Raw genomic sequence first — 20,583 nt, 5'->3', positions numbered from 1 at the left:
TTCAGGCCCCCATATTCATACTCTTTGTACAAAACCTTTCTTTTAATCTTTTCTGGTTTGACGTTCCAGACAAAATCGAAGACCCTCCGCTCATAAATCTTAAAAAAGTTTTGTGATGGAGCTGGTAATGACAAAAACAAATAAATAAATTGAGGAATAATTAACGAGTTGGCAATAGACATTTTACCATACAAGGTTAGGGATTTCCCTTTCCATAATTGCATAATTTTGTCCAGCTTTCTTAGTCGATTATCATAATTTACTGAGCCTAGATCTTCCAGATTTTCTGGGACAACAACACTAAGTATGTTAACTGGTCCATCTGTCCACAAAACAGGCACTTTGCATTCCATTCGAAAGGACGTTCCCTTTAGATTTCCGATCCTTAACATTTTACATTTATCATAATTAAGCTTAAGGCCAGATTGCTGTGAAAATATGTCCAAAAGATTAAGAAGGTTCTGCAAACAATGAGGAAAAATCTTATCTTTGTGAATCAGCCTTTTCTGACATGAACTTCATCAAGAACAAACACAGAACACGCCTCACTGATGCACATCTGCAAGACTCACTCAGAGTTGCAGTGTCAAGTTACACACCAGCGTACAACACACTAGTTAACAGCATGCAATGCCAGGCTTCCCACTAACTGACAAGGAAACAGATAACAGATTTGGTGTCTGTGATGTTATGTTCCAGGTAATATAAGAACTACACTACCCAGCATGCAACGGGAGTTATGAGCATGCGCGGTAGCCAGAGATGTGGTGGTGTATGTGGCCATGCCGGGAGCTAGAAGGTTGTGATGAGCACGCTTTATGAGTAAACGTTTAGAACTCAGCCAACACGCCTCGTCTGGATTATTTACAAAAAGACAGACAACACACGGTGTCAGAAGTGGCCGTGAGCAGCGTCGGACGGAATGTTTGCCACGAGGGAGCCACGAAAGACGAGCGGAAGGAAGATGTCTCCGGTCGCGTGAGTGAAAACGTGCGAAGGACGCCACATTCCTGAGGAGTTTGCTGCGTGTGTGAAGACTTTGAGTGGCGGTAAAGTGACACAGAGGACAAGGGACAGATTGAACAAATAGAAGAGGATCTTGTGCCCGAGTTGGAGGAAAGCCAACAACACAAAGAGCTGTGGAGTCCCGGTAACTACCCCAAAGTACAGCCATGGAAAAGCTAAGTCCACCTAGCCCAATGCTACTAAATGCTAATCTTGCCGATAACTGGAAGCGTTTTAAGCAAAGATTTAATATATATTTAGCAGCAAGCGGAGCAGGAGCTGATCATGAAAAGCTGAAAGCTCACATTCTTTTGCATGTTATTGGAGAAGATGCTTTGGACATATATAATAGCTTTCAGCTGGATGAAGCTAATTTGACTCTGGAACAGCTAATGACAAAGTTTGAAGAATACTTTGTGCCTCGTCAAAACGTGACATTTGAGAGGTATAAGTTTTTCACACATGACCAAAAGCAAGGAGTACCTTTTGATCAGTACATGGCAGAGCTTCACACGCTAAGCAAAACATGTGAATTTGACACTCTGAGAGACTCATTAGTGAGAGATAGAATTGTTTGTGGTACAATGGATAATGCACTGAGAGAAAGACTGCTTCGAGAAACTGGGCTTACGTTAGATAAGTGTGTCAGTATGTGTAGAGCAGCTGAGACCACCAGAGCTCAAGCAAAAGAGCTACGGAGAGGTGAAACAACAGTGCATGCCATACATAAAGAACAATGGAAAAATAAAATGTGTACCAAACAAAAGGATCAAAAAGACAAATCCATGGAATTTAAATGTGGTAAATGTGGAGGCAGCCACAAGCCGAAATATTGTCCTGCATATGGAAAAACATGTAACAACTGTGGAAGGAGCAATCACTATCCAAAGTGTTGCAAAGCAGCTTCAAGAAAGAAAGTTCACACAGTTGAAGAAGATGATGATAAGGAGGAGTTTATTGTCAATGTGGTGCAAGCATGCACAATTGAAAAAGAAGAATGGATTGTTCCAATTACAGTGAATCAGACAACAATACCATTCAAGTTAGATACAGGTGCTCACGTAAACCTGCTATCTTTGGAAGATTACAAAACACTGACTGTAAAGAGCAAAATCCATCCAGTAAAAACCAAAGTAAGTGGATACACTGGAGAACGAGTTCCTGTTAAAGGCGGACGTATTGCAACTTTTAAACACAAGGGTCGACAAATGAGAGCACAGCTACTGATCGTGGATATGAGTGTACAACCAATCCTGGGACTCAGTGCATGCACCAAGCTCAATCTTGTCAAAAGAGTGTTTGTGGTGACATCTCAAGAAACTACAAATGCTCAGGACACACTCATGGAAGAGTATAAGGACTGCTTTCAAGGACTTGGATGTCTACCTGGACTACATAAAATATGTGTAGATAAAAATGTGTTTCCTGTTGTGCACCCGTGCAGGAAAGTCCCATTTGCTCTGCGTGAAAAACTGAAAGATGAACTAGCGCGAATGGAAAAGTTGGGAGTCATTAAAAGAATAGATGAGCCAACTGAATGGGTCAGCTCGCTGGTTGTTGTGCAAAAGAAAACAGGTGCCCTAAGAATATGCTTGGATCCAAGAGACCTAAATAAAGCAATCAGAAGAGAGCATTTCAAGTTACCAACCAGGGAAGAGATCATGGCACAATTTGCAGAGCAAAATGGTTCAGCAAATTAGATGCTTCATCAGGTTTCTGGCAGATGAAGCTTGGCGAGGAGAGTTCAAGACTGTGCACATTTAACACCCCGGAGGGCAGGTACAGGTTTCTTCGTCTACCATACGGCATCTTGTCAGCGCCTGAAGTATATCATAAGACCATTCACATGATTTTTGAGCACATACCCGGAGTTGAGACAATGATGGATGATATCATAGTGTGGGGCTCAACCCGAAAAGAACACGACGAAAGACTGAGACAAGTGCTAGACAAGACAAGGGAGGTGAACCTGAAACTTAACAAAGAAAAATGTGAGTTTGGAGTGAAGTCACTTACCTTTGTGGGAGATGTTGTGAGTGAAGAGGGCGTGAAGCCAGACCCGAGAAAAACTTCAGCAATCAACAACATGGAAAGGCCAACCAACAAAGATGAGGTCAGACGTTTCCTGGGGATGGTCACCTATCTTGCCAAGTTTGTCCCACAACTGTCAACACAGTCAGCACCTCTCAGGAGTCTTCTTGAACAAAAGAATGAATGGATATGGTCCCACGAGCAAGAACAATGTTTTCTGAAACTGAAAGAGACTCTTACACAGGAGCCCATGTTAAAGTTTTATGACCCGAGAAGAGCACCAGGATCTCGGCAGATGCATCGCAGTACGGCCTGGGAGCAGTGCTACTGCAGCAACATGAAGGGCAGTGGCTACCTGTCGCCTATACATCCAGAGCACTGACAAGTGCAGAGACCAGGTATGCTCAAATTGAAAAAGAACTGTTAGCAAGTTTGTATGCATGTGAGCGTTTCCATCAATATGTATATGGACAGATGTTTCAAGTGGAAACCAATCATAAACCGTTGGTGTCTATCATGAACAAACCGTTGAATGATTGTCCAGTACGAATACAGCGCATGCTAATTCGACTGCAAAAATATGACGTGCACATGATATATACACAAGGAAAATATATGTACACAGCCGACACATTGTCTAGAGCAGTGGACAAGAGAGAACTTGCAGACAGTGATAATAGCACAGAGATACAGGCATATGTAGATATGGTAGTGACATCTTTGCCGGTGACTGCAGACAGAACAGAACAAATACGGAAAGAGACTATTGCTGATGAAACTATGAAAGAACTCAAGAGCACAGTACAGAATGGATGGCCTGACAACAAAAAGGATTGCCCCTTGAAAATACAAGACTACTGGAATTGTAGAGCTGAGCTTACAGTGGTGGATGACATAGTGCTAAAAGGGAGCAAATTTGTTATTCCGTACTCACTGCGCAAACAGATGCTCGAAAAGATACACGAAGGCCACCTCGGTGAAGTCAAGTGTAAAAGGAGGGCTAGAGAAGTAATGTTCTGGCCAAGGATCAATCAGGATATTAGCCAAACAACAGCGTCATGTGGAGTTTGCCGAACTTACAGGCCAAAACAACAAGCGGAGCCACTGATGACTCATCCAGTGCCCCACAGACCTTACTACAAAGTAGGAACGGATCTATTTGACTTTGATGGAAGGAGCTACGTGGTAGTCACAGACTACTTTTCAAACTATCCGGAAATTGGAGCGTTGCAGTCAACAACGAGCAAAGCAGTTGTCAGTTATTTAAAGACTGTTTTTGCCAGACATGGTGTTCCATGCGAACTGTTTTCCGACAATGGTCCCCAGTTTTCTAGCTGTGAGTTTGCTGCAAGGAATGGGGGTTTCAACACTCCACATCAAGTCCAACTTATCCAAAGTCCAACGGCTTGGCAGAATGCTCTGTAAAAACAGTAAAAAACCTGTTAAAAAAATCACAGGACAAAGATGACTTTCAGAAAAGTTTACTGATCTACCGTAGTGCACCTCTACAAAATGGACTGTCACCCGCCCAAATGCTGATGGGTAGGCGCATTCGCTCCAACCTACCAGTCAACGAGGATTTGCTGACACCCAAAGGCGCACACAAAATCAGACACACTAAGGAAGTACAAAAAGCGAAGCAAAAACAGCTGCATGATAGAACGGCAAAACACCTGCCTATGCTGAGGCCAGGAGACGTCGTGCGTCTCAGAGACATTTCTACAGGCACCTGGAGACAAAAAGGACAGGTGGAAGAGGAAGTTGCTCCACGTTCGTATAGGATCCAGATGGAAAATGGACCGACTCTGAGAAGGAACCGCACGGATCTTCAACTACAGCTGACTGAAGGCAACATTGCAGCTCAGGAGAAGGCTCAACAGGACTCAGCTGGACCTGCAGAACTTGCTGACACGGAGCCTGACCTTGCTGACCAAGGACTGACAGCAGCGTCCGCGTCACCTGCTGTTGAGAGACTGTCTAACTCTAGACCGAAGAGACATGTTCAGCCACCAAAGAGGCTGATTGAGACTTGTTAAGGATTCTGAGGTCTTGAGAGTTTAAAAAAAAAAAAAAAAAAAAGTGTTGACATAACTGTTTATGTGTCTTTGTTGAAAGAGATGTCTATAAAGAGAAAATTATATGATTGCAAATGTGGTTACAATGCTAAACAAACAAAAAAATAACACTTTGTTGAGTTAAACACTATTTCTTTATAGGGGGGAAGATGTGATGTTATGTTCCAGGTAATATAAGAACTACACTACCCAGCATGCAACGGGAGTTATGAGCATGCGCGGTAGCCAGAGATGTGGTGGTGTATGTGGCCATGCCGGGAGCTAGAAGGTTGTGATGAGCACGCTTTATGAGTAAACGTTTAGAACTCAGCCAACACGCCTCGTCTGGATTATTTACAAAAAGACAGACAACACAGTGTCCAGTTCGAAGTGTGACATGATTTAAAAATTTGAGAGTTTACTTTTGTATTTTACATGAGTTATTATTTGTACAAACATGTTGCAAAGTAATTCATGATTTGTTAAAAAATGTTAGTGGCTAGCTAGTTAAAATGGGATATTGTGATTTCACAAGACTGTCTTAGAAGTGATCATTTGAAAATGTTCAATTTGAAAAATGTGCACTTAGAGAAAATATAAAAATAAAGTGTTGCATATTGATATTTATCTGTTTCTATATATATTTATTGTGAGAAATCATTAAGATGATCAGTGTTTCCACAAAGATACATATCATTAATTATTAATAATAACAGAGTTAAAGGTAAATTGAGCAAATTGGCTACTTCTGGCAATTTATTTAAGTGTGTATCTAACTGGTAGCCCTTCGCATTAATCAGTACCCAAGAAGTAGCCCTTGGTTTCAAAAAGGTTGGTGACCCCTGGTATATACTAACAGCATTTCATGATTAATATTTATAAATTAAGATTCCTAATAAATGACACTAGAATAAGCACACATTTGATTGGTAAGTCATAGTGTAACGACCTGGAATGACACTTTATGTGTGGTATTGGAGTTGTCCGACTTTTTGTGTGGCTGTAAACGCATCACTGGCTAAGTGCCATATGTGCATTTGTTGGCGCAAGTGAGAAAGAGCGAGCGGCTGCTGTTGATATAACAAAGTTGCTTTTGGTCTGGTTTGTTCTGCAGAAAATGACCACTTTTGCTAGATATAATTGTTTTACTAATGTTTTGGTGATGTGTTTATGGCCGACAATAAAGAGTTTTGCTCAGTAAAGTGATGGATGGAATTCATGTCCTCAAAGCGTCTCGACAGACGTTACAATATTTGAACAATGATGACGAAAACTGTTTTCTCTGTCGTGTCCGTGTCGTGTCGAAAATTGTTATGGGCTTATTTTTTTATTTGATTTTGTGCGTGGCATAGATATGCCGTGCGCAGGAGATGCTTGAGCAGTGCGCAATTGCACAGGCGCACACCTTAGAGCAGACCTGGGCATTCACCGGCCCCGGGCCGCATCCGGCCCTTTGCGCATCCCTGTCCGGCCCGCGTGAGGCCAATCATAAATTACAAAATAAATTAAAAAAATTATCTATGTCGAGTGTGCAATACAACGGTGCTGCTTTTGTTTTGAAAAGCGTTATTTGTATTACTTCCGTGTGGACGTATGCGCGTGTGCGATTGTGAGTGAATTGAACGGCGCAATCACAAATGACAAAATAAAGTTTAAAAAACATCTATGTCGTGCGCGCAATACAATTGTGCTGCTTTTATTTTGAAATGTGGCCGTATGGCCGGGGGGAACCTGTGAGTGAAGGTGCATAGAGACAAGTGATGAGACGCTAAAAAAAGAAAAGTTGATGACGAATGGCGTGTTTTCAACAAGACATGGACTGCCAAGTATTTCTTTACATAAATTAAAGCCGTGTGCTTAATGTGTGGTACACAGCTTGCTGTGTTTAAAGAATATCATTTTAATCGCCACTACACGACGAAGCATGAGGGAAAATACCGGAATCTGTCTGATGAAGCGCGCGCAAGGGAGGCCGATGCGTTGATGGTAAAATTGCAAACCCAACAAGGACTTTTTGCCATATTTCACACCCCCAGGGATGCAGCCATCAGGACAAGTTTCGTAATTTCTCACAAAAGCGCCAGAAAAAGTAAGGCGTTTTCTGACGGAGAGTTTATTAAGGAGTGCTTATTGGACTTTGTTGCGCTGATATGCCCGGAGACATGGACTGTTTTTCGCTAACTTTGGATGAGAGCTGTGATGTACGTGACACCGCCCAGCTGCTCTTCTTCTTACGTGGGATAACTGCAGACTTTCAAATCACGGAGGAGCTGGCAGCCATGCAGTCAATTAAAGAGACAACCACAGGTAATGATTTGTTCACATAGGTAAATGCGTGTTTGGACATGTTAGGACTGAAATGGGACAAGCTGGCAGGTGTGACAATCCAATCCACTTTATTTATATAGCACATTTAAACAACAAAATGTTTCCAAAGTGCTGCACAACAATATTAAAAACAATATTCAAATATAATCCTTAGCTCCACCAATGACTGAATAAAAAGAAAAAACAATTACATATAAAACCAATATAAAAAACAATATAAAATAAATATGATTAAAAACTATTTTTAACAACAGATGGTTGTCCAAATCTGACGGGGAAAAATGTTGGATAATGCAGGATAAAGTGACCATCAAAAGCAATCTGCTTTTGTATAATGTTAAGTTAGGTTAAATTAAATTATTATTATTATCATCATTATTATTTATTTTACGGTACATCAAAAATAACATTGAGCAAAATTTTATTGAAATATTGTCGTGTGGCCCTCCAGCAGTGCTCGGGTTGCTTATGCGGCCCCTGGTGAAAATTAATTGCCCACACCTGCCTTAGAGGGAACATTGCTGTCAATTCTCTTAAATACTCTTTCATTCTAGACTTCTAGAGTGTTTGATTATCACATCACTCCAAATGTATAGACTATAAAGTTAACAAACACAAAGAGGGATCCTAGTGGGCCAGGCCAATCTCTCCTTATCTCTAAACTAAAACTGGGGAAATGTGTAGAGTGTTCTGGGCTTCAGACATGATTTTGTGTCAGATTTCCTTGAGGAAAAAATGCATGGTTAGGCTTTGTGTATGTAGTGTGTGCCTTCCTTGCTTTACAGCTATGTTGTTATTATGCTGTTTGTTACTTATGTATGTTATGTTGCAGCTATTTAAAATAGTTTTGTCCATTTGTTCTGGCCAGAAACAAATTGGCCTTTGTAACATATCTTTGTCTTTGTGTGTTGTATGTAGAGCACATTGCTTAGCAGAGTTCAGTGATGCAAATGCATGTCAAGTTGATCAACACATTGTATTATTCTCCAGTGCAATAACAGTACTGACATGAAGGCTAAAAGGGCATTAATGGGAGCCTTAAAAAAAAGAAGAAAAAAAGAAGTAACTAAATAGTTACTTTTCACAGTAACGCAATACTTTTTGGTGTAAGCAACTGAGTTAGTAACGGAGTTACTTTTGAAATAAAGTAACTAGTAACTGTAACTAGTTACTGGTTTTCAGTAACTAACCCAACACTGATTATGAGACAGTTAAAGTTGAAACAAGCCTAGAATGGTATATAGAATGTAGGGACAAGTCCTGTACACTAGGTCAAATTTTGAGGAAAAACTTCTTCCTGTAGAGGAGGTAAGCAATAATTAGCCACAATGCTGTTCCCCACAGGCTTTGAAAGAGCAACTCCCAGTGGCTTTCCTGGAAGCGCATCTCCCAGCTGAACGGAAAGTAAAAACCCAGGAGCGAGTGTCCAACATACACGAAGATGGAGTTCATCCCTGAGGACGAAAGCACAAATAGATGAACAGCCTGATTGTGGGATTTAAATGAAAATGTGTCTATTTTTAATGGGGCCATGATCGATCAGTACCTGGATATATGAATGGTTGGCCTCCCCACCATCCCTTTACGTCACAGATAAAGTACACGCCTCCCAGCAACAGGAAGGAGAAACAGCCCATACACGTCACAAAGGACAATGACCTGGTGACAGACAAACATTTTACTACAACAACAATGTACACTTTACATCTATCCATTCATTTTGCAAGCACGTGTTCTTTCATGTTTGTGGAGCCATTTGCATGTGGCCATGTTTAGTTTAGATTAGTTTATTTCAAAGGGGACAATGCAATTTCAGAAAACACATAGTTAAAAAAGCCAGAATTAGCCAGAAGGCTAGTTTTCATCTGTAGTCCCCTGGCCATGATGTAAAAAAGGCAGTAAAATTACAGTTTAAAAGAAAAAGAAAAGAAAGAGAGAGAAAAAGAATAAAAGCACACAACACATACACAATATGATACAAAATAAAATACAACATCACAACATAACATTTATCTTAGCATCAAAACAGGATCATCTTTTAGTGCTGGCAGCTGTAGGCGTTGATAAGCCACATTTTAAATTTTTTTGTGAAGGCTTTGTAAGTTGTGACCAGTTTAACCTCCTCAGGTACTGAGTTCCACACATTAGCGCTCCTTACTGACCAGGCCGACTAACTGAAAGTGCTCCTGCGCAGAGGAATATAACAGTCACCTCTGACAGAGCCTCGAGTGACACGCCCACGGCTGTTTCTTTGGCTGATGAACAGAGGATCTGGAGCCAATTCATGCAGTACTTTATAGGTCACGTTTAAGTCTGCAAATGTGTGAAGACTGTCCCAGTTTAAAATACTGTATTTTTTTTACAATGACACAGTGAAGGTAGTGCCAAGGTTTTTTATCCATAACTTTAATTGCTTGTTTGTACAATAATTCCAATGTTTTGTTTTTTTAAGTCTGACAAGCCTGAGACCAGCTGGTAAGGCAATAGTTAAAGTGGCTAAAAATCCATTATCCATCCATTTTCTACCGCTTATCTCTTTCGGGGTTGCGGGGGTGCTGGAGCCTAACCAACACAGATAGACAGACAACATTCACACTCACATTCACACACTAGGGCCAATTTAGAGTTGCCAATCAACCTATCCCCAGGTGCATGTCTTTGGAGGTGGGAGGAAGCCAAAGTACCCGCAGGGAACCCACAAAGTCACGGGGAGAACATGCAAACTCCACATAGAAAGCCCCTGAGCCCTGGGATTGAACCCAGGACTTTCTTATTGTGAGGCAACAGCACCATGCTGCCATATATACAGTCACGATCAAAAGTTTACATACACTTGTAAAGAACATAATGTCATTGCTATCTTGACTTTCCAATACTTTCTACAACTCTTATGTTTTAGTGATAGAGTGATTGGAGCACATACTTGTTGGTCACAAAAAACATTCATGAAGTTTGGTTCTTTTATGAATTTATTATGGGTCTACTGAAAATGTGACCAAATGTGCTGTCAAAAGTATACATACAGCAATGTTAATATTTGGTTACATGTCCCTTGGCAAGTTGGTCAAAAATTCAACCAGAAGCTTGCCAGAAGCTTGTGGATGTCTACCAAAAGCGCCTTATTGCAGTGAAACTTGCCAAGGGACATGTAACCAAATATTAATATTGCTGTATGTATACTTTTGACCCAGCAGATTTGGTCACATTTTCAGTAGACCCATAATAAATTCATAAAAGAACCAAACTTCATGAATGTTTTTTGTGACCAACAAGTATGTGCTCCAATCACTCTATTACAAAAAAAATAAGGGTTATAGAAAGTATTGGAAACTTAAGACAGCCATGACATTATGTTCTTTACAAGTGTATGTAAACTTTTGATTGCGACTGTATATATATATATATATATATATATATATATATATATATATATATATATATACACATATATATATATATATATATATATATACACATATACATACATATATATATATATATATATATATATATATATATATATATATATATATACATATATATATATATATATATATATATAAATAAATAAATATATGTATTAATATATATATATATGTATTAATATATATATATATATATATATATATATATATATATATATATATTAATACATATATATATATATTAATACATATATTTATTTATTTATATATATATATATATATATATATATATATATATATATATATATGTGTATATATATATATATATATATATATATATATATATATATATATATATATATGTGTATATATATATATATATATATATATATATATATATATATATATATATATATATATATATATATATATATATATATATATATATATATATATATATATATATATATATATATATATATATATATATATATATATATATATATATACACATATATATATATATAATTTATATACCAAACAATAATAGTCTAAATTTTAGCTCTTCCTGGCAGCTTATTTAGTTGATCGTAACTAATATAGCTCACATATTCATTATATATACAGTGGTGAAATACCAGACAAATCCCCTTAACAATTAGGATAAAAAAACACGATTGTCTTAAACAGATTTTCTTTTTTCCTAACTGGATGGCTAACAGATTATAGCAGATTAAAGTTATTAGTACAATAATGTAAAAAACAAATAGGCTGTACTCAAAATAATCAAAATATTCATTATTAGAAACTATTATCAGTATTATTAATAAATATCTAAACTCGCGGATGTGTTAATTAACTAAAATGACCATGACCTCAAAATTCTCTATTGACATAAATCTTCTTTAAGGAGCAAACTATAGGCAAAAACAAATGCCTGATTAATCTGAATTCATACATGACTATTGCGATTTTTTGCATTTGTTATGGCGTTAACTTTGACAGTCCAAATTTAGACATAACCACAAATCTGCTTCATCATGTTAACAGCACTGCAACACGAGCCGACATAAACTGACCAATTTTTCAAATAAATTTTAGCGGTCAAGCTGGCACTTTTTAAAAACAAGAAGATCCCAAAGGACTAAAACTTGATGAATTGGGTTCCACTGTAAATATGTTGTCACAACTCCACAGACATTCAACAAGATGGTGTGCTTTTGTGTTTTTCCAAGAAGTCACATAAAGGTTTCGGAAAAGTCTGCGTTGGGGTTACGTTGATGCTTTTCCCAGATCTTTCTCCCATTCCATCACAGGGAAACTGTGGAGCGCCAAAGCTGCTGGGACTCCTATTTTGCAGCTCGTAAGGAAGAGTGATCATGTTGGAAGGATGGATATAACCACTCTTCCTCACACTTCTGACAACCTGAGTGATTATTTACAGTCCCAGTTGTCGTTAGAGGTAACTAAACGCGTGTTTTAGTAGCTGTGATTTCTGCCAGCCAGAGAAAGCCATCCTTTTCTTTTGTGAGGAAAGTAGCTGGATTTAGAGGGTCAGGAAGCACTTACCAAAGGTTTTTATTGACAGGTATAAATCCTTCGTCTCGCGTGCACTTAGAAAGGATGGCTGCCGAGATTCCCTAAGGGAAGAAATGAAACAGATTTCAAATCGATAAAGGTGAATAAAGCAAGGAGTATTGGGACACTAAAACAAAATCAAGCGAACGGGCAGATTAGAGGATCAGGACACATCAAGTCACACAGATCGAACCACGAACACTAATTTGATAACCACGCTGCAGATGTTTCTTCAAAGAGAGAACAACAGTGCTGGACAGGAGCAGACAACACAGTCGGAATATAGAATCAGATGTGTCGGGGATCAATAAAAGTCTAAGCATGTTCAATCTGATCACATTTACATCTGATTTAGAAATGTGAAGAAACATTTTGCACAAAGCCGGGGCAGAGATCAGAATCAGTGCTTGTTGTGTAGATATCCATCATCCGTGTATAGATGACAGAATCGATGGTGTGGAAATAGCCTAGTCGGGGCTGAATTCAGCCCCCAGGCTCTCCAGGCTACAGGATGTGGGATGAGGCTGGTATGTGGGCCAGTCGTTCAATTTCAATCTCTCACTTCTGAGGTCTGATCATTGGGCTTTAATTATTACAGCTTGATTTTTTTTAGCGCTGGCTGCTGTCCCCAAGTAATGATCTGCCGTTAAAATCACACCAAGCTGGCCATGATGGAAAAGCGGTTTGGGATTTTGAGGTTTTGTGGGGAAGTTGCTGTGGTTTGTGTCCTGTAAGACCTGCTAATGTCTAAAACATCTTTGTTTCCTGCTCCACCATTGACAGCTCGTTAAAACTACGTTTACCAATTCACTTAGTATTTTTTTTAAAATCGTTTTGTCTATTCTCTTGTTAAAATCTGAAGAGTTAACTTAGGCAATGGTCACACTACAGTGTTTGATGCCTAATGCGGATTTCTTATTAAATCCAATCTTTTTATGTGGTCGTTGACATAACAAAAAAATATACGACTTCTATGTGTTTCTGATGTTAACGAAATGAGTCCATGAACTGAAGCTTATGCGCACAAAATATGGCGTCACACGCGAGCCCTGTGTTTATGGAAGTAAACATGGCCAGGATTCGTGTTGGTTTCTGGTGTCAGTCGATTTCAAGGACTTTGTTCAACTGGAGACAACATATATTATTTCAAATAGGAGATTAGGAAAAGGGAAATCATTTTAGCTATAGTAGTTTGTGGAGCTGGAGTATTTTAATCAATCAGATTGCGGGGAACTCACAGCGCCCTCCTACTACAACCTAGCTGCCATATTGTCCCACAAACAACAGGTGTGAGCATTGAAGCAGACACTGAAAATCACTAGAATTTCCGTTAATTTAAAGGGGTCATATTATGATATTTTTTCTGTACATTTAAAACACTTTCTTGTGGTCTACATCAAATGTAATGGTGGTGCTTTGGTCAAAATGTTGCATCGATTATGTTTTACAGACCATCTTCAAGTCACTTCTGACTATCCCTTCAGGATATGCTGTTTGGTCTTATTTACATGCCGAAGTCCTCGTAAAGGCCAAGCCCCCTTCGACTGCATTTCCACCCAATCAGCCATGTTTTAGTTTTTAGTGCTTCCATATCGATTATACTGACAGATATAAGCTAGAACTATACACTACTTTTTTATTAGAAATGCTAACAGTGGAGGATTTTAGCATGTATATGCACATACGAGCCAGTCTGCCCTACAACAAGAGGATAGAGAAAAAGGAAGGAACTTATTGACTACAATTTTGGACTACAACTGAATAAAATAGGCAAACTCGCAAAGCTCTTTGGGTAAACCATTACTATACATGGAGATGTCTGCGGATTAACTAAGACAAACCAAAGTCACTAAAGTCTCAAATTCCAAACAGCTCATTTAGAGCAAATTTAGAAGAAGGCAAGATTGTTTTATAAATACCTCTGCCATTCCTCCATAGTTTGAGTTGACAGTTTTGTGACTTATGGAAATCACAAATACGCAAAAACAAGTACCGACAGTTCAGAAAAGTCGGTTTTGCGTAAATGGTTTCAAGGTGTGCATTGGGCAGTTGTAACGTGGATATACTATATGAGAAATTGGAAGGAGCAAAACTCATCCCAATTCCAAAACCAAAGACAAATCATGACAAATTACTTTGTTGGATCAAAGCTTTTGGGAGTCCACATTTTCAGCTGAATGTGAAGAACATCTTTGTTTAAAAGTTAGTTCAGTAATTAAATGAAAAATTAATGTTCAGGAATTCCCATAGTTCCATTATTACGTCCATAAATACAAGGGATTACACAATGTACTTTCCTCCAGTAGTTGTTTTGATGTTCAACAAAATATGTGCCTACTGAATAAACTTATTGCTTTTTTCTCAATGGTAAAGAGGTAGTTTGTGGTGGAATGTAACACTTTTTACGTAACTTCTCTCCAATAATGTGCTATCTATCAGGGTGATTACAGTTAGTAACATTGATGGCATGAGGTATCTGTCATTATTTACCGAGAAAATTGAATGAGCAGTTTATGTGGTGGCTGATTTGCATTGACCGCCAGCACTTGGCATTAAAATGACGCAGATCGTAATTTCCGCCTTCCGAAACTCGAATTTCATGAATAAAGCCTTAGGTAAAGTGGTCGCTGCAACAGCATCAGGAAGGAAATATTTGCTAATTTTGTCTGAAATTCGACCGACTGATTGCTGATCATCCGTCATCTTTGCCGAAAGCTTGTGGGACATGACAACAGTAACCAAGAAGGTGTGGCTTAGCTGGCAAAGTCGGAAGATCTATTGTACTGAGGAGCGGTGGGACATTGCCATAAGCCCTCCAATATTTTAATCACTTCTAAAACGTCATCTTTTTGGCCACTGAGTGTTTTCTGCTCCTTTGTCCAACATTTACTTTTGTCACCTTTTCACGACGATTAGTTCAGATAAACGCGACCTGAAAGTTCAGACAGCAGTCGAATCTGATAAATATCGGATTCGATATACGGTTCACATCGACATGCAAAAATCTGATACACGTCACAAAACTCAATATTGAACATAGCTTTATATAATGTATTTATTTTTTTCATTTTATCCCTTGGATCTGTTGATCACGATTATTTGGAATAATAATAATAATAATAATAATACCTGGGATTTATATAGCGCTTTTCTAAGTACCCAAAGTCGCTTTACATGTTAAAAACCCATCATTCATTCACGCCTGGTGGTGGTAAGCTACTTTCGTAGCCACAGCTGCCCTGGGGTAGACTGACAGAAGCGGAATAGCCTCCACATCATTAACGGATCAACCGTGGTGTGAAGGGAATCATAAACGTCTCATCTTTATTAATCTCACTGTGTGTTACTTTATCACTTCTTGCCTCTGGGAGAAACTAAATGGATCAAATGTATTTCACTTCCCTCCAGTCTAACATGCTACAATAATAGGATTCACCAACGGGGGACAAAATGTGTGAATTTGATGACAGAATTTCAACCGATCACGCTTTCATGCACCTGTGGAAAGATACTTCCACGATCCAGCGTCACGGTCATCTTGATATTGTCCCCATCTTCAAAAGAGATCCCCTTGATGACCTCTTAGGAAAGAGGTAAAAAAAAAAATCACTCTGAACTAGGTCAGGTGAGTAGAGGAACTGTTCAATACTCAGGGCATTGTGAGTTGTCATGGTGAATCGGCTACGAGTAGTTCTGCCACAACTCTTGCCTCTTGAACATATCAAACGCAGTAGGATCTCTTTGTAGAGGTGTTGATGGATCATGTGTCCCTGTGGCAAGAACTTGCAGTAGATAATGATCCCTCACGTCGAAGAATGCGATAAATAACAGTCCTGGAACTTTCCTGACACAGCTCGTATATGGTCGTACTATATAAATCGTACAGAATCCTGTTATTTTTAAGATTAGAGATTAAAGTACCAATGATTGTCACACACACACTAGATGTGGTGAAATTTGTCCTCTGCATTTGACCCATCCCCTTGGGGAGCAGTGGGCAGCAGCGGCGCCGCGCCCGGGATTTGTGTACTTAAGAAAAGTGTGTTTGTAAGAAACATGAAGTGAAAAAGAAAGTCAACTGAATTTGTGAATAAAACCTTAAAGGCCTACTGAAATGAAATTTTATTATTTAAACGGGGATAGCAGGTCCATTCTATGTGTCATACTTGATCATTTCGCGATATTGCCATATTTTAGCTGAAAGGATTTAGTAGAGAACATCGACGATAAAGTTCGCAACTTTTGGTCGCTGATAAAAAAGCCTTGCCTGTACCGGAAGTAGCGTGACGTCACAGGTTGTGGAGCGCCTCACATTTGCACATTGTTTACAATCATGGCCACAAGCAGCGAGAGCGATTCGGACCGAGAAAGCGATGATTACCCCATTAATTTGAGCGAGGATGAAAGATTCATGGATGAGGAAAGTGAGAGTGAAGGATTAGAGGGCAGTGGAAGCGATTCAGATAGGGAAGATGCTGTGAGAGGCGGGTGGGACCTGATATTCAACTGGGAATGACTAAAACAGTAAATAAACACAAGACATATATATACTCTATTAGCCCCAACACAACCAGGCTTATATTTAATATGCCACAAATTAATCCGCATAACAAAAACCTCCCCCCTCCCGTCCATATAACCCACCAATACAACTCAAACACCCGCACAACACACTCAATCCCACAGACCAAAGTACCGTTCACCTCCGTAAAGTTCATACAGCACATATATTTCCCCAAAGTTACGTACGTGACATGCACATAGCGGCACGCACGTACGGGCAAGCGATCAAATGTTTGGAAGCCAAAGCTGCGTACTCACGGTAGCACGTCTGCTATCCAACTCAAAGTCCTCCTGGTTGTATTGCTGCAGCCAGCCGCTAATACACCGATCCCACCTACAGCTTTCTTCTTTGCTGTCTTCATTGTTCATTAAACAAATTGCAAAAGATTCACCAACACAGATGTCCAGAATACTGTGGAATTTTGCGATGAAAACAGACGACTTAATAGCTGGCCACAATGGTGTCCCAATATGTCCGCACAATCCGTGACGTCACGCGCAAACGTCATCATACGGAGACGTTTTCAGCAGAATATTTCGCGGGAAATTTAAAATTGCACTTTACTAATCTAACCCGGCCGTATTGGCATGTGTTGCAATGTTAAGATTTCATCATTGATATATAAACTATCAGACTGCGTGGTCGGTAGTAGTGGGTTTCAGTAGGCCTTTAAAGATTGACATTTTACTAAAAATAATATTGTTTTTAGCGATTATTTTATCAGTTTGACTTAATACCAGCCGGCATTTAGAAAATAGCAATGGCCATCACGTATTGATAATTGATAATATGGGTTAAAATAACTTTATTTAATCATTTTTAGGGATTTGTTTTTCGTCTGGGGTCGCAACAACAAGTAATTTGCATGTTTTATTTGGTGTATTTCATATGCATCCCATTTATCCAGGGACCACCACTGGACGTCTCCAATGGGGGGTCTTGAGGCCCTGGCTGGGAATCGGGGCAGCAGTGTTTACATTTAGATCACAAGAGCGATGACATAATGTTAATAAAACATATCATACCTGTCAACATTTATGTTTAAAAGTAAGGGAAATTCTTTTGGAAAATAAGGCAGAATAAAATGCTGCACCGTTAATAAACATAATCAAAGTTAAAATACTGGATATGTGCGTAAAACTATTTTATTGATAGAAAGGGGAGGGTTGAAAGTTATGTAACAATATACAGCTTTTAACAGTCAGTGACTCACTTCAATACCTATGAAAATAAATAAATGTTTATAAAATTAGATTCAGTCATTTGAATAATAAAGACCGAATGGAAGAATAATTGGGTTAGGCATAAAATTCCATGTTAGATTTTTTGATTTAGAGTTTAACTTGCGGCCCTTTTTCCTGTCTCCACCCATTTTCTAGTGTGTAGACATACTGTATCAACAAATTGACAAAATAAAAAACATAAGAAGGTAAAAGCAGTGATTGGTAGCAACACTGTTGAATCTAAGGCTACATTCACACGTTGTCCAATTCAGATTTTTTTGTCAAATTCAATCTCTTTGGAGTCGTTCCCCTTACAAAAATGACGACATGATTCCACATGTTCTGCAGTGCTTAAGGAAGTAAACATGGCTTCAATTCTAGTCGATCTAAGTACTGATGCGTTTATTGCAATTTAAAGGATTTTGTGCAATCAAAGTCAACATTATTTAATTTAATTATTGAGTGGAGAAGATTAAGAAGGACGAAAAGGCAAGTATTAGGACTCTGGCAGTTTGTGGGACATTTGCTTTGATGTCTTCTCTAAAGAGCTTAGTAGCCATAGGAGTGGTGGAACATTGACGCGAGTTCCCTAAAACATTATTTTCACATGTTTTATGCTCTTTTGTCAACTATTTATTATGTAACAGTCTATTTTGAAGAATAATTATAATGCTTATTGTTTTTGATGATGGGAGCATTCACACTGCAGTCGCATCGAATACATATCCGATTTATATCCACATAGGAAAGAGGCCTGGGTTGTATTTGAAAAAGACGTAATTGTACTGTTCACATTGACATAAAAAATCCGATACAGGTCGTGTATGGGCAAAACAATCGGAATTGTGAACTAGTGTGAACTAGGTCTAATCGTCATATTATATGCATATATAATGCAAATTACTTACAGATACAAAGGTTCCGAGAGAGAAGCATATTAGAACATTTCCAATTTTATGGATTATAGTGGCCACTAAGTGTCGCCAGAAAAACAAATAACTCAGAGTCGTGTATAAAGAGAGTATGGCCAACTCGTTTCAGGCGATCTCCTTAATTATTGGTCAAAAGGCACTCATGTGACTACAGGGTGCCATGACTGCTACTAACTTTAAGCTGATGCTGTGTGTTTGTGGCGCTTCCTCGTTAGTTTTTCGACGTGTAAAAATGCCCTGTTGTGCAACATGGGCCTGCGAGATTTCACAACCTGGAAAGAAGACGAGTATGTGAAGTGAAGGTTCACGAACAACACTGGAGGGTCGCCGATTACAGCGTCTTGTGCCAGGTAAACAAACGACACAACGCCTGTGTTTTGTTCAGGGCAGAACACATAGAAGCTAATACAAAAAATAACAGAGGAAAAATAAATATACTTTTACAAAATAAAAGTTGTATTGTTATGTTTTATTTTAAGTTTATGAGCTGGAGTAAGTTTACAACTTTATAAAGAAAAACTAACGCCAAAACGACAGCAATTGCATGTATTCAGGCAAAGCTGCACACGCCCTTGGTAGCAGTATGGCCTGTTGTTTAGTTGGCCATACTCTCTTTATTCACCACTCGGAAATTAGCACTCCATTTTACTTTTAAAGACAGCATAAATTTATCATAAGGTTAGTGTTTTAATACCTAATTTCATTTGATCAAACCTTTTCTAGCATTCTACACGAGAAAATTATGAAAGTCTGCATGATTTGTGCTGATCGGATTAATGTCGGTATGAGCCAATACTTAAGGCTCTAATACCTATAATGTATCGGAAGTTAAAAAGTTGTATCTGGACACCAATAGATTTCATGTTTACAGTACTGTGATGGAGTAGTGTAATACTGATCACTTCATATAGCTTGTTCAAGCATACACAGTAGAACCTGAGTGTTCTATTAGATTCATCTGTGGTGTTGGATCTCATTAGGTTGATCTTAAAGTTGTGGGATCCATTTTTTCTGTGTTTTCACTGACAGACATTGCGGGCCCCTTCCTTTAAATCCAGCACAGTTTCATTTCAAAGGCAAAGAAGCCTGCAGCCTGTCCACCTCCATCATCACTTCAGGTCACATGACTGCCAGTTGGGGATGTTTCCCTCTGGAGCAAACGGGCTGTTTTTTTTTTTTTTTTTAAACAACACTTATCTCTCAAGCAATCCCTTTCATGTGTTTGGAATAATAGTATATATTTTAATAGAATAGTCAAACACATTGCACTGAAAGCGGTGTGTAGTGTAAGCTTCCTACATGGGTGCTTGTCAATCTGGTTAGAGCAGACTAACTTGCCTCCTGTCACATGTTTTGAGATGCAAAAGAGACCATCTCATATAACCCTCACTTCTCCCTGTGGGACGCGTCCCCCTCTCTGAGAAATAGAGGCCAGCTTGGCTC

The 20,583-nt window shown here is 38.8% G+C and overlaps 2 protein-coding genes across 3 annotated transcripts in view; one reads left to right on the top strand and one right to left on the bottom strand.

Annotated features, from left to right (window-relative positions):
- Positions 1–20,583, top strand: part of pcbd1 (pterin-4 alpha-carbinolamine dehydratase/dimerization cofactor of hepatocyte nuclear factor 1 alpha) — a 163,544-nt gene that overhangs the window by 56,521 nt on the left and 86,440 nt on the right. The window lies entirely within an intron of this gene.
- The window catches only part of LOC133657406 (heparan-alpha-glucosaminide N-acetyltransferase-like), a 91,576-nt gene continuing 78,475 nt past the window's right edge, over positions 7,483–20,583 (bottom strand). The window contains exons 16-18 of one of the 2 annotated variants that reach the window (XM_062058700.1): positions 12,413–12,483; positions 8,965–9,077; positions 7,483–8,872 (exon numbers count right to left, since the gene is read on the bottom strand). In XM_062058700.1, the coding sequence (XP_061914684.1) occupies positions 8,691–8,872; positions 8,965–9,077; positions 12,413–12,483 (366 nt within the window). In that variant the 3' untranslated portion in view covers positions 7,483–8,690. The remainder of the gene's footprint in view (positions 8,873–8,964; positions 9,078–12,412; positions 12,484–20,583) is intronic. The other variant, XM_062058699.1, reaches the window with a different exon arrangement.

The sequence above is a fragment of the Entelurus aequoreus genome, linkage group LG09 (genome assembly GCF_033978785.1).
Source record: "Entelurus aequoreus isolate RoL-2023_Sb linkage group LG09, RoL_Eaeq_v1.1, whole genome shotgun sequence".
Lineage (NCBI taxonomy): Eukaryota > Metazoa > Chordata > Actinopteri > Syngnathiformes > Syngnathidae > Entelurus > Entelurus aequoreus.
Note: the sequence above shows the minus strand (reverse complement) of the source record. Positions and strands in the feature narration are given on the sequence as shown.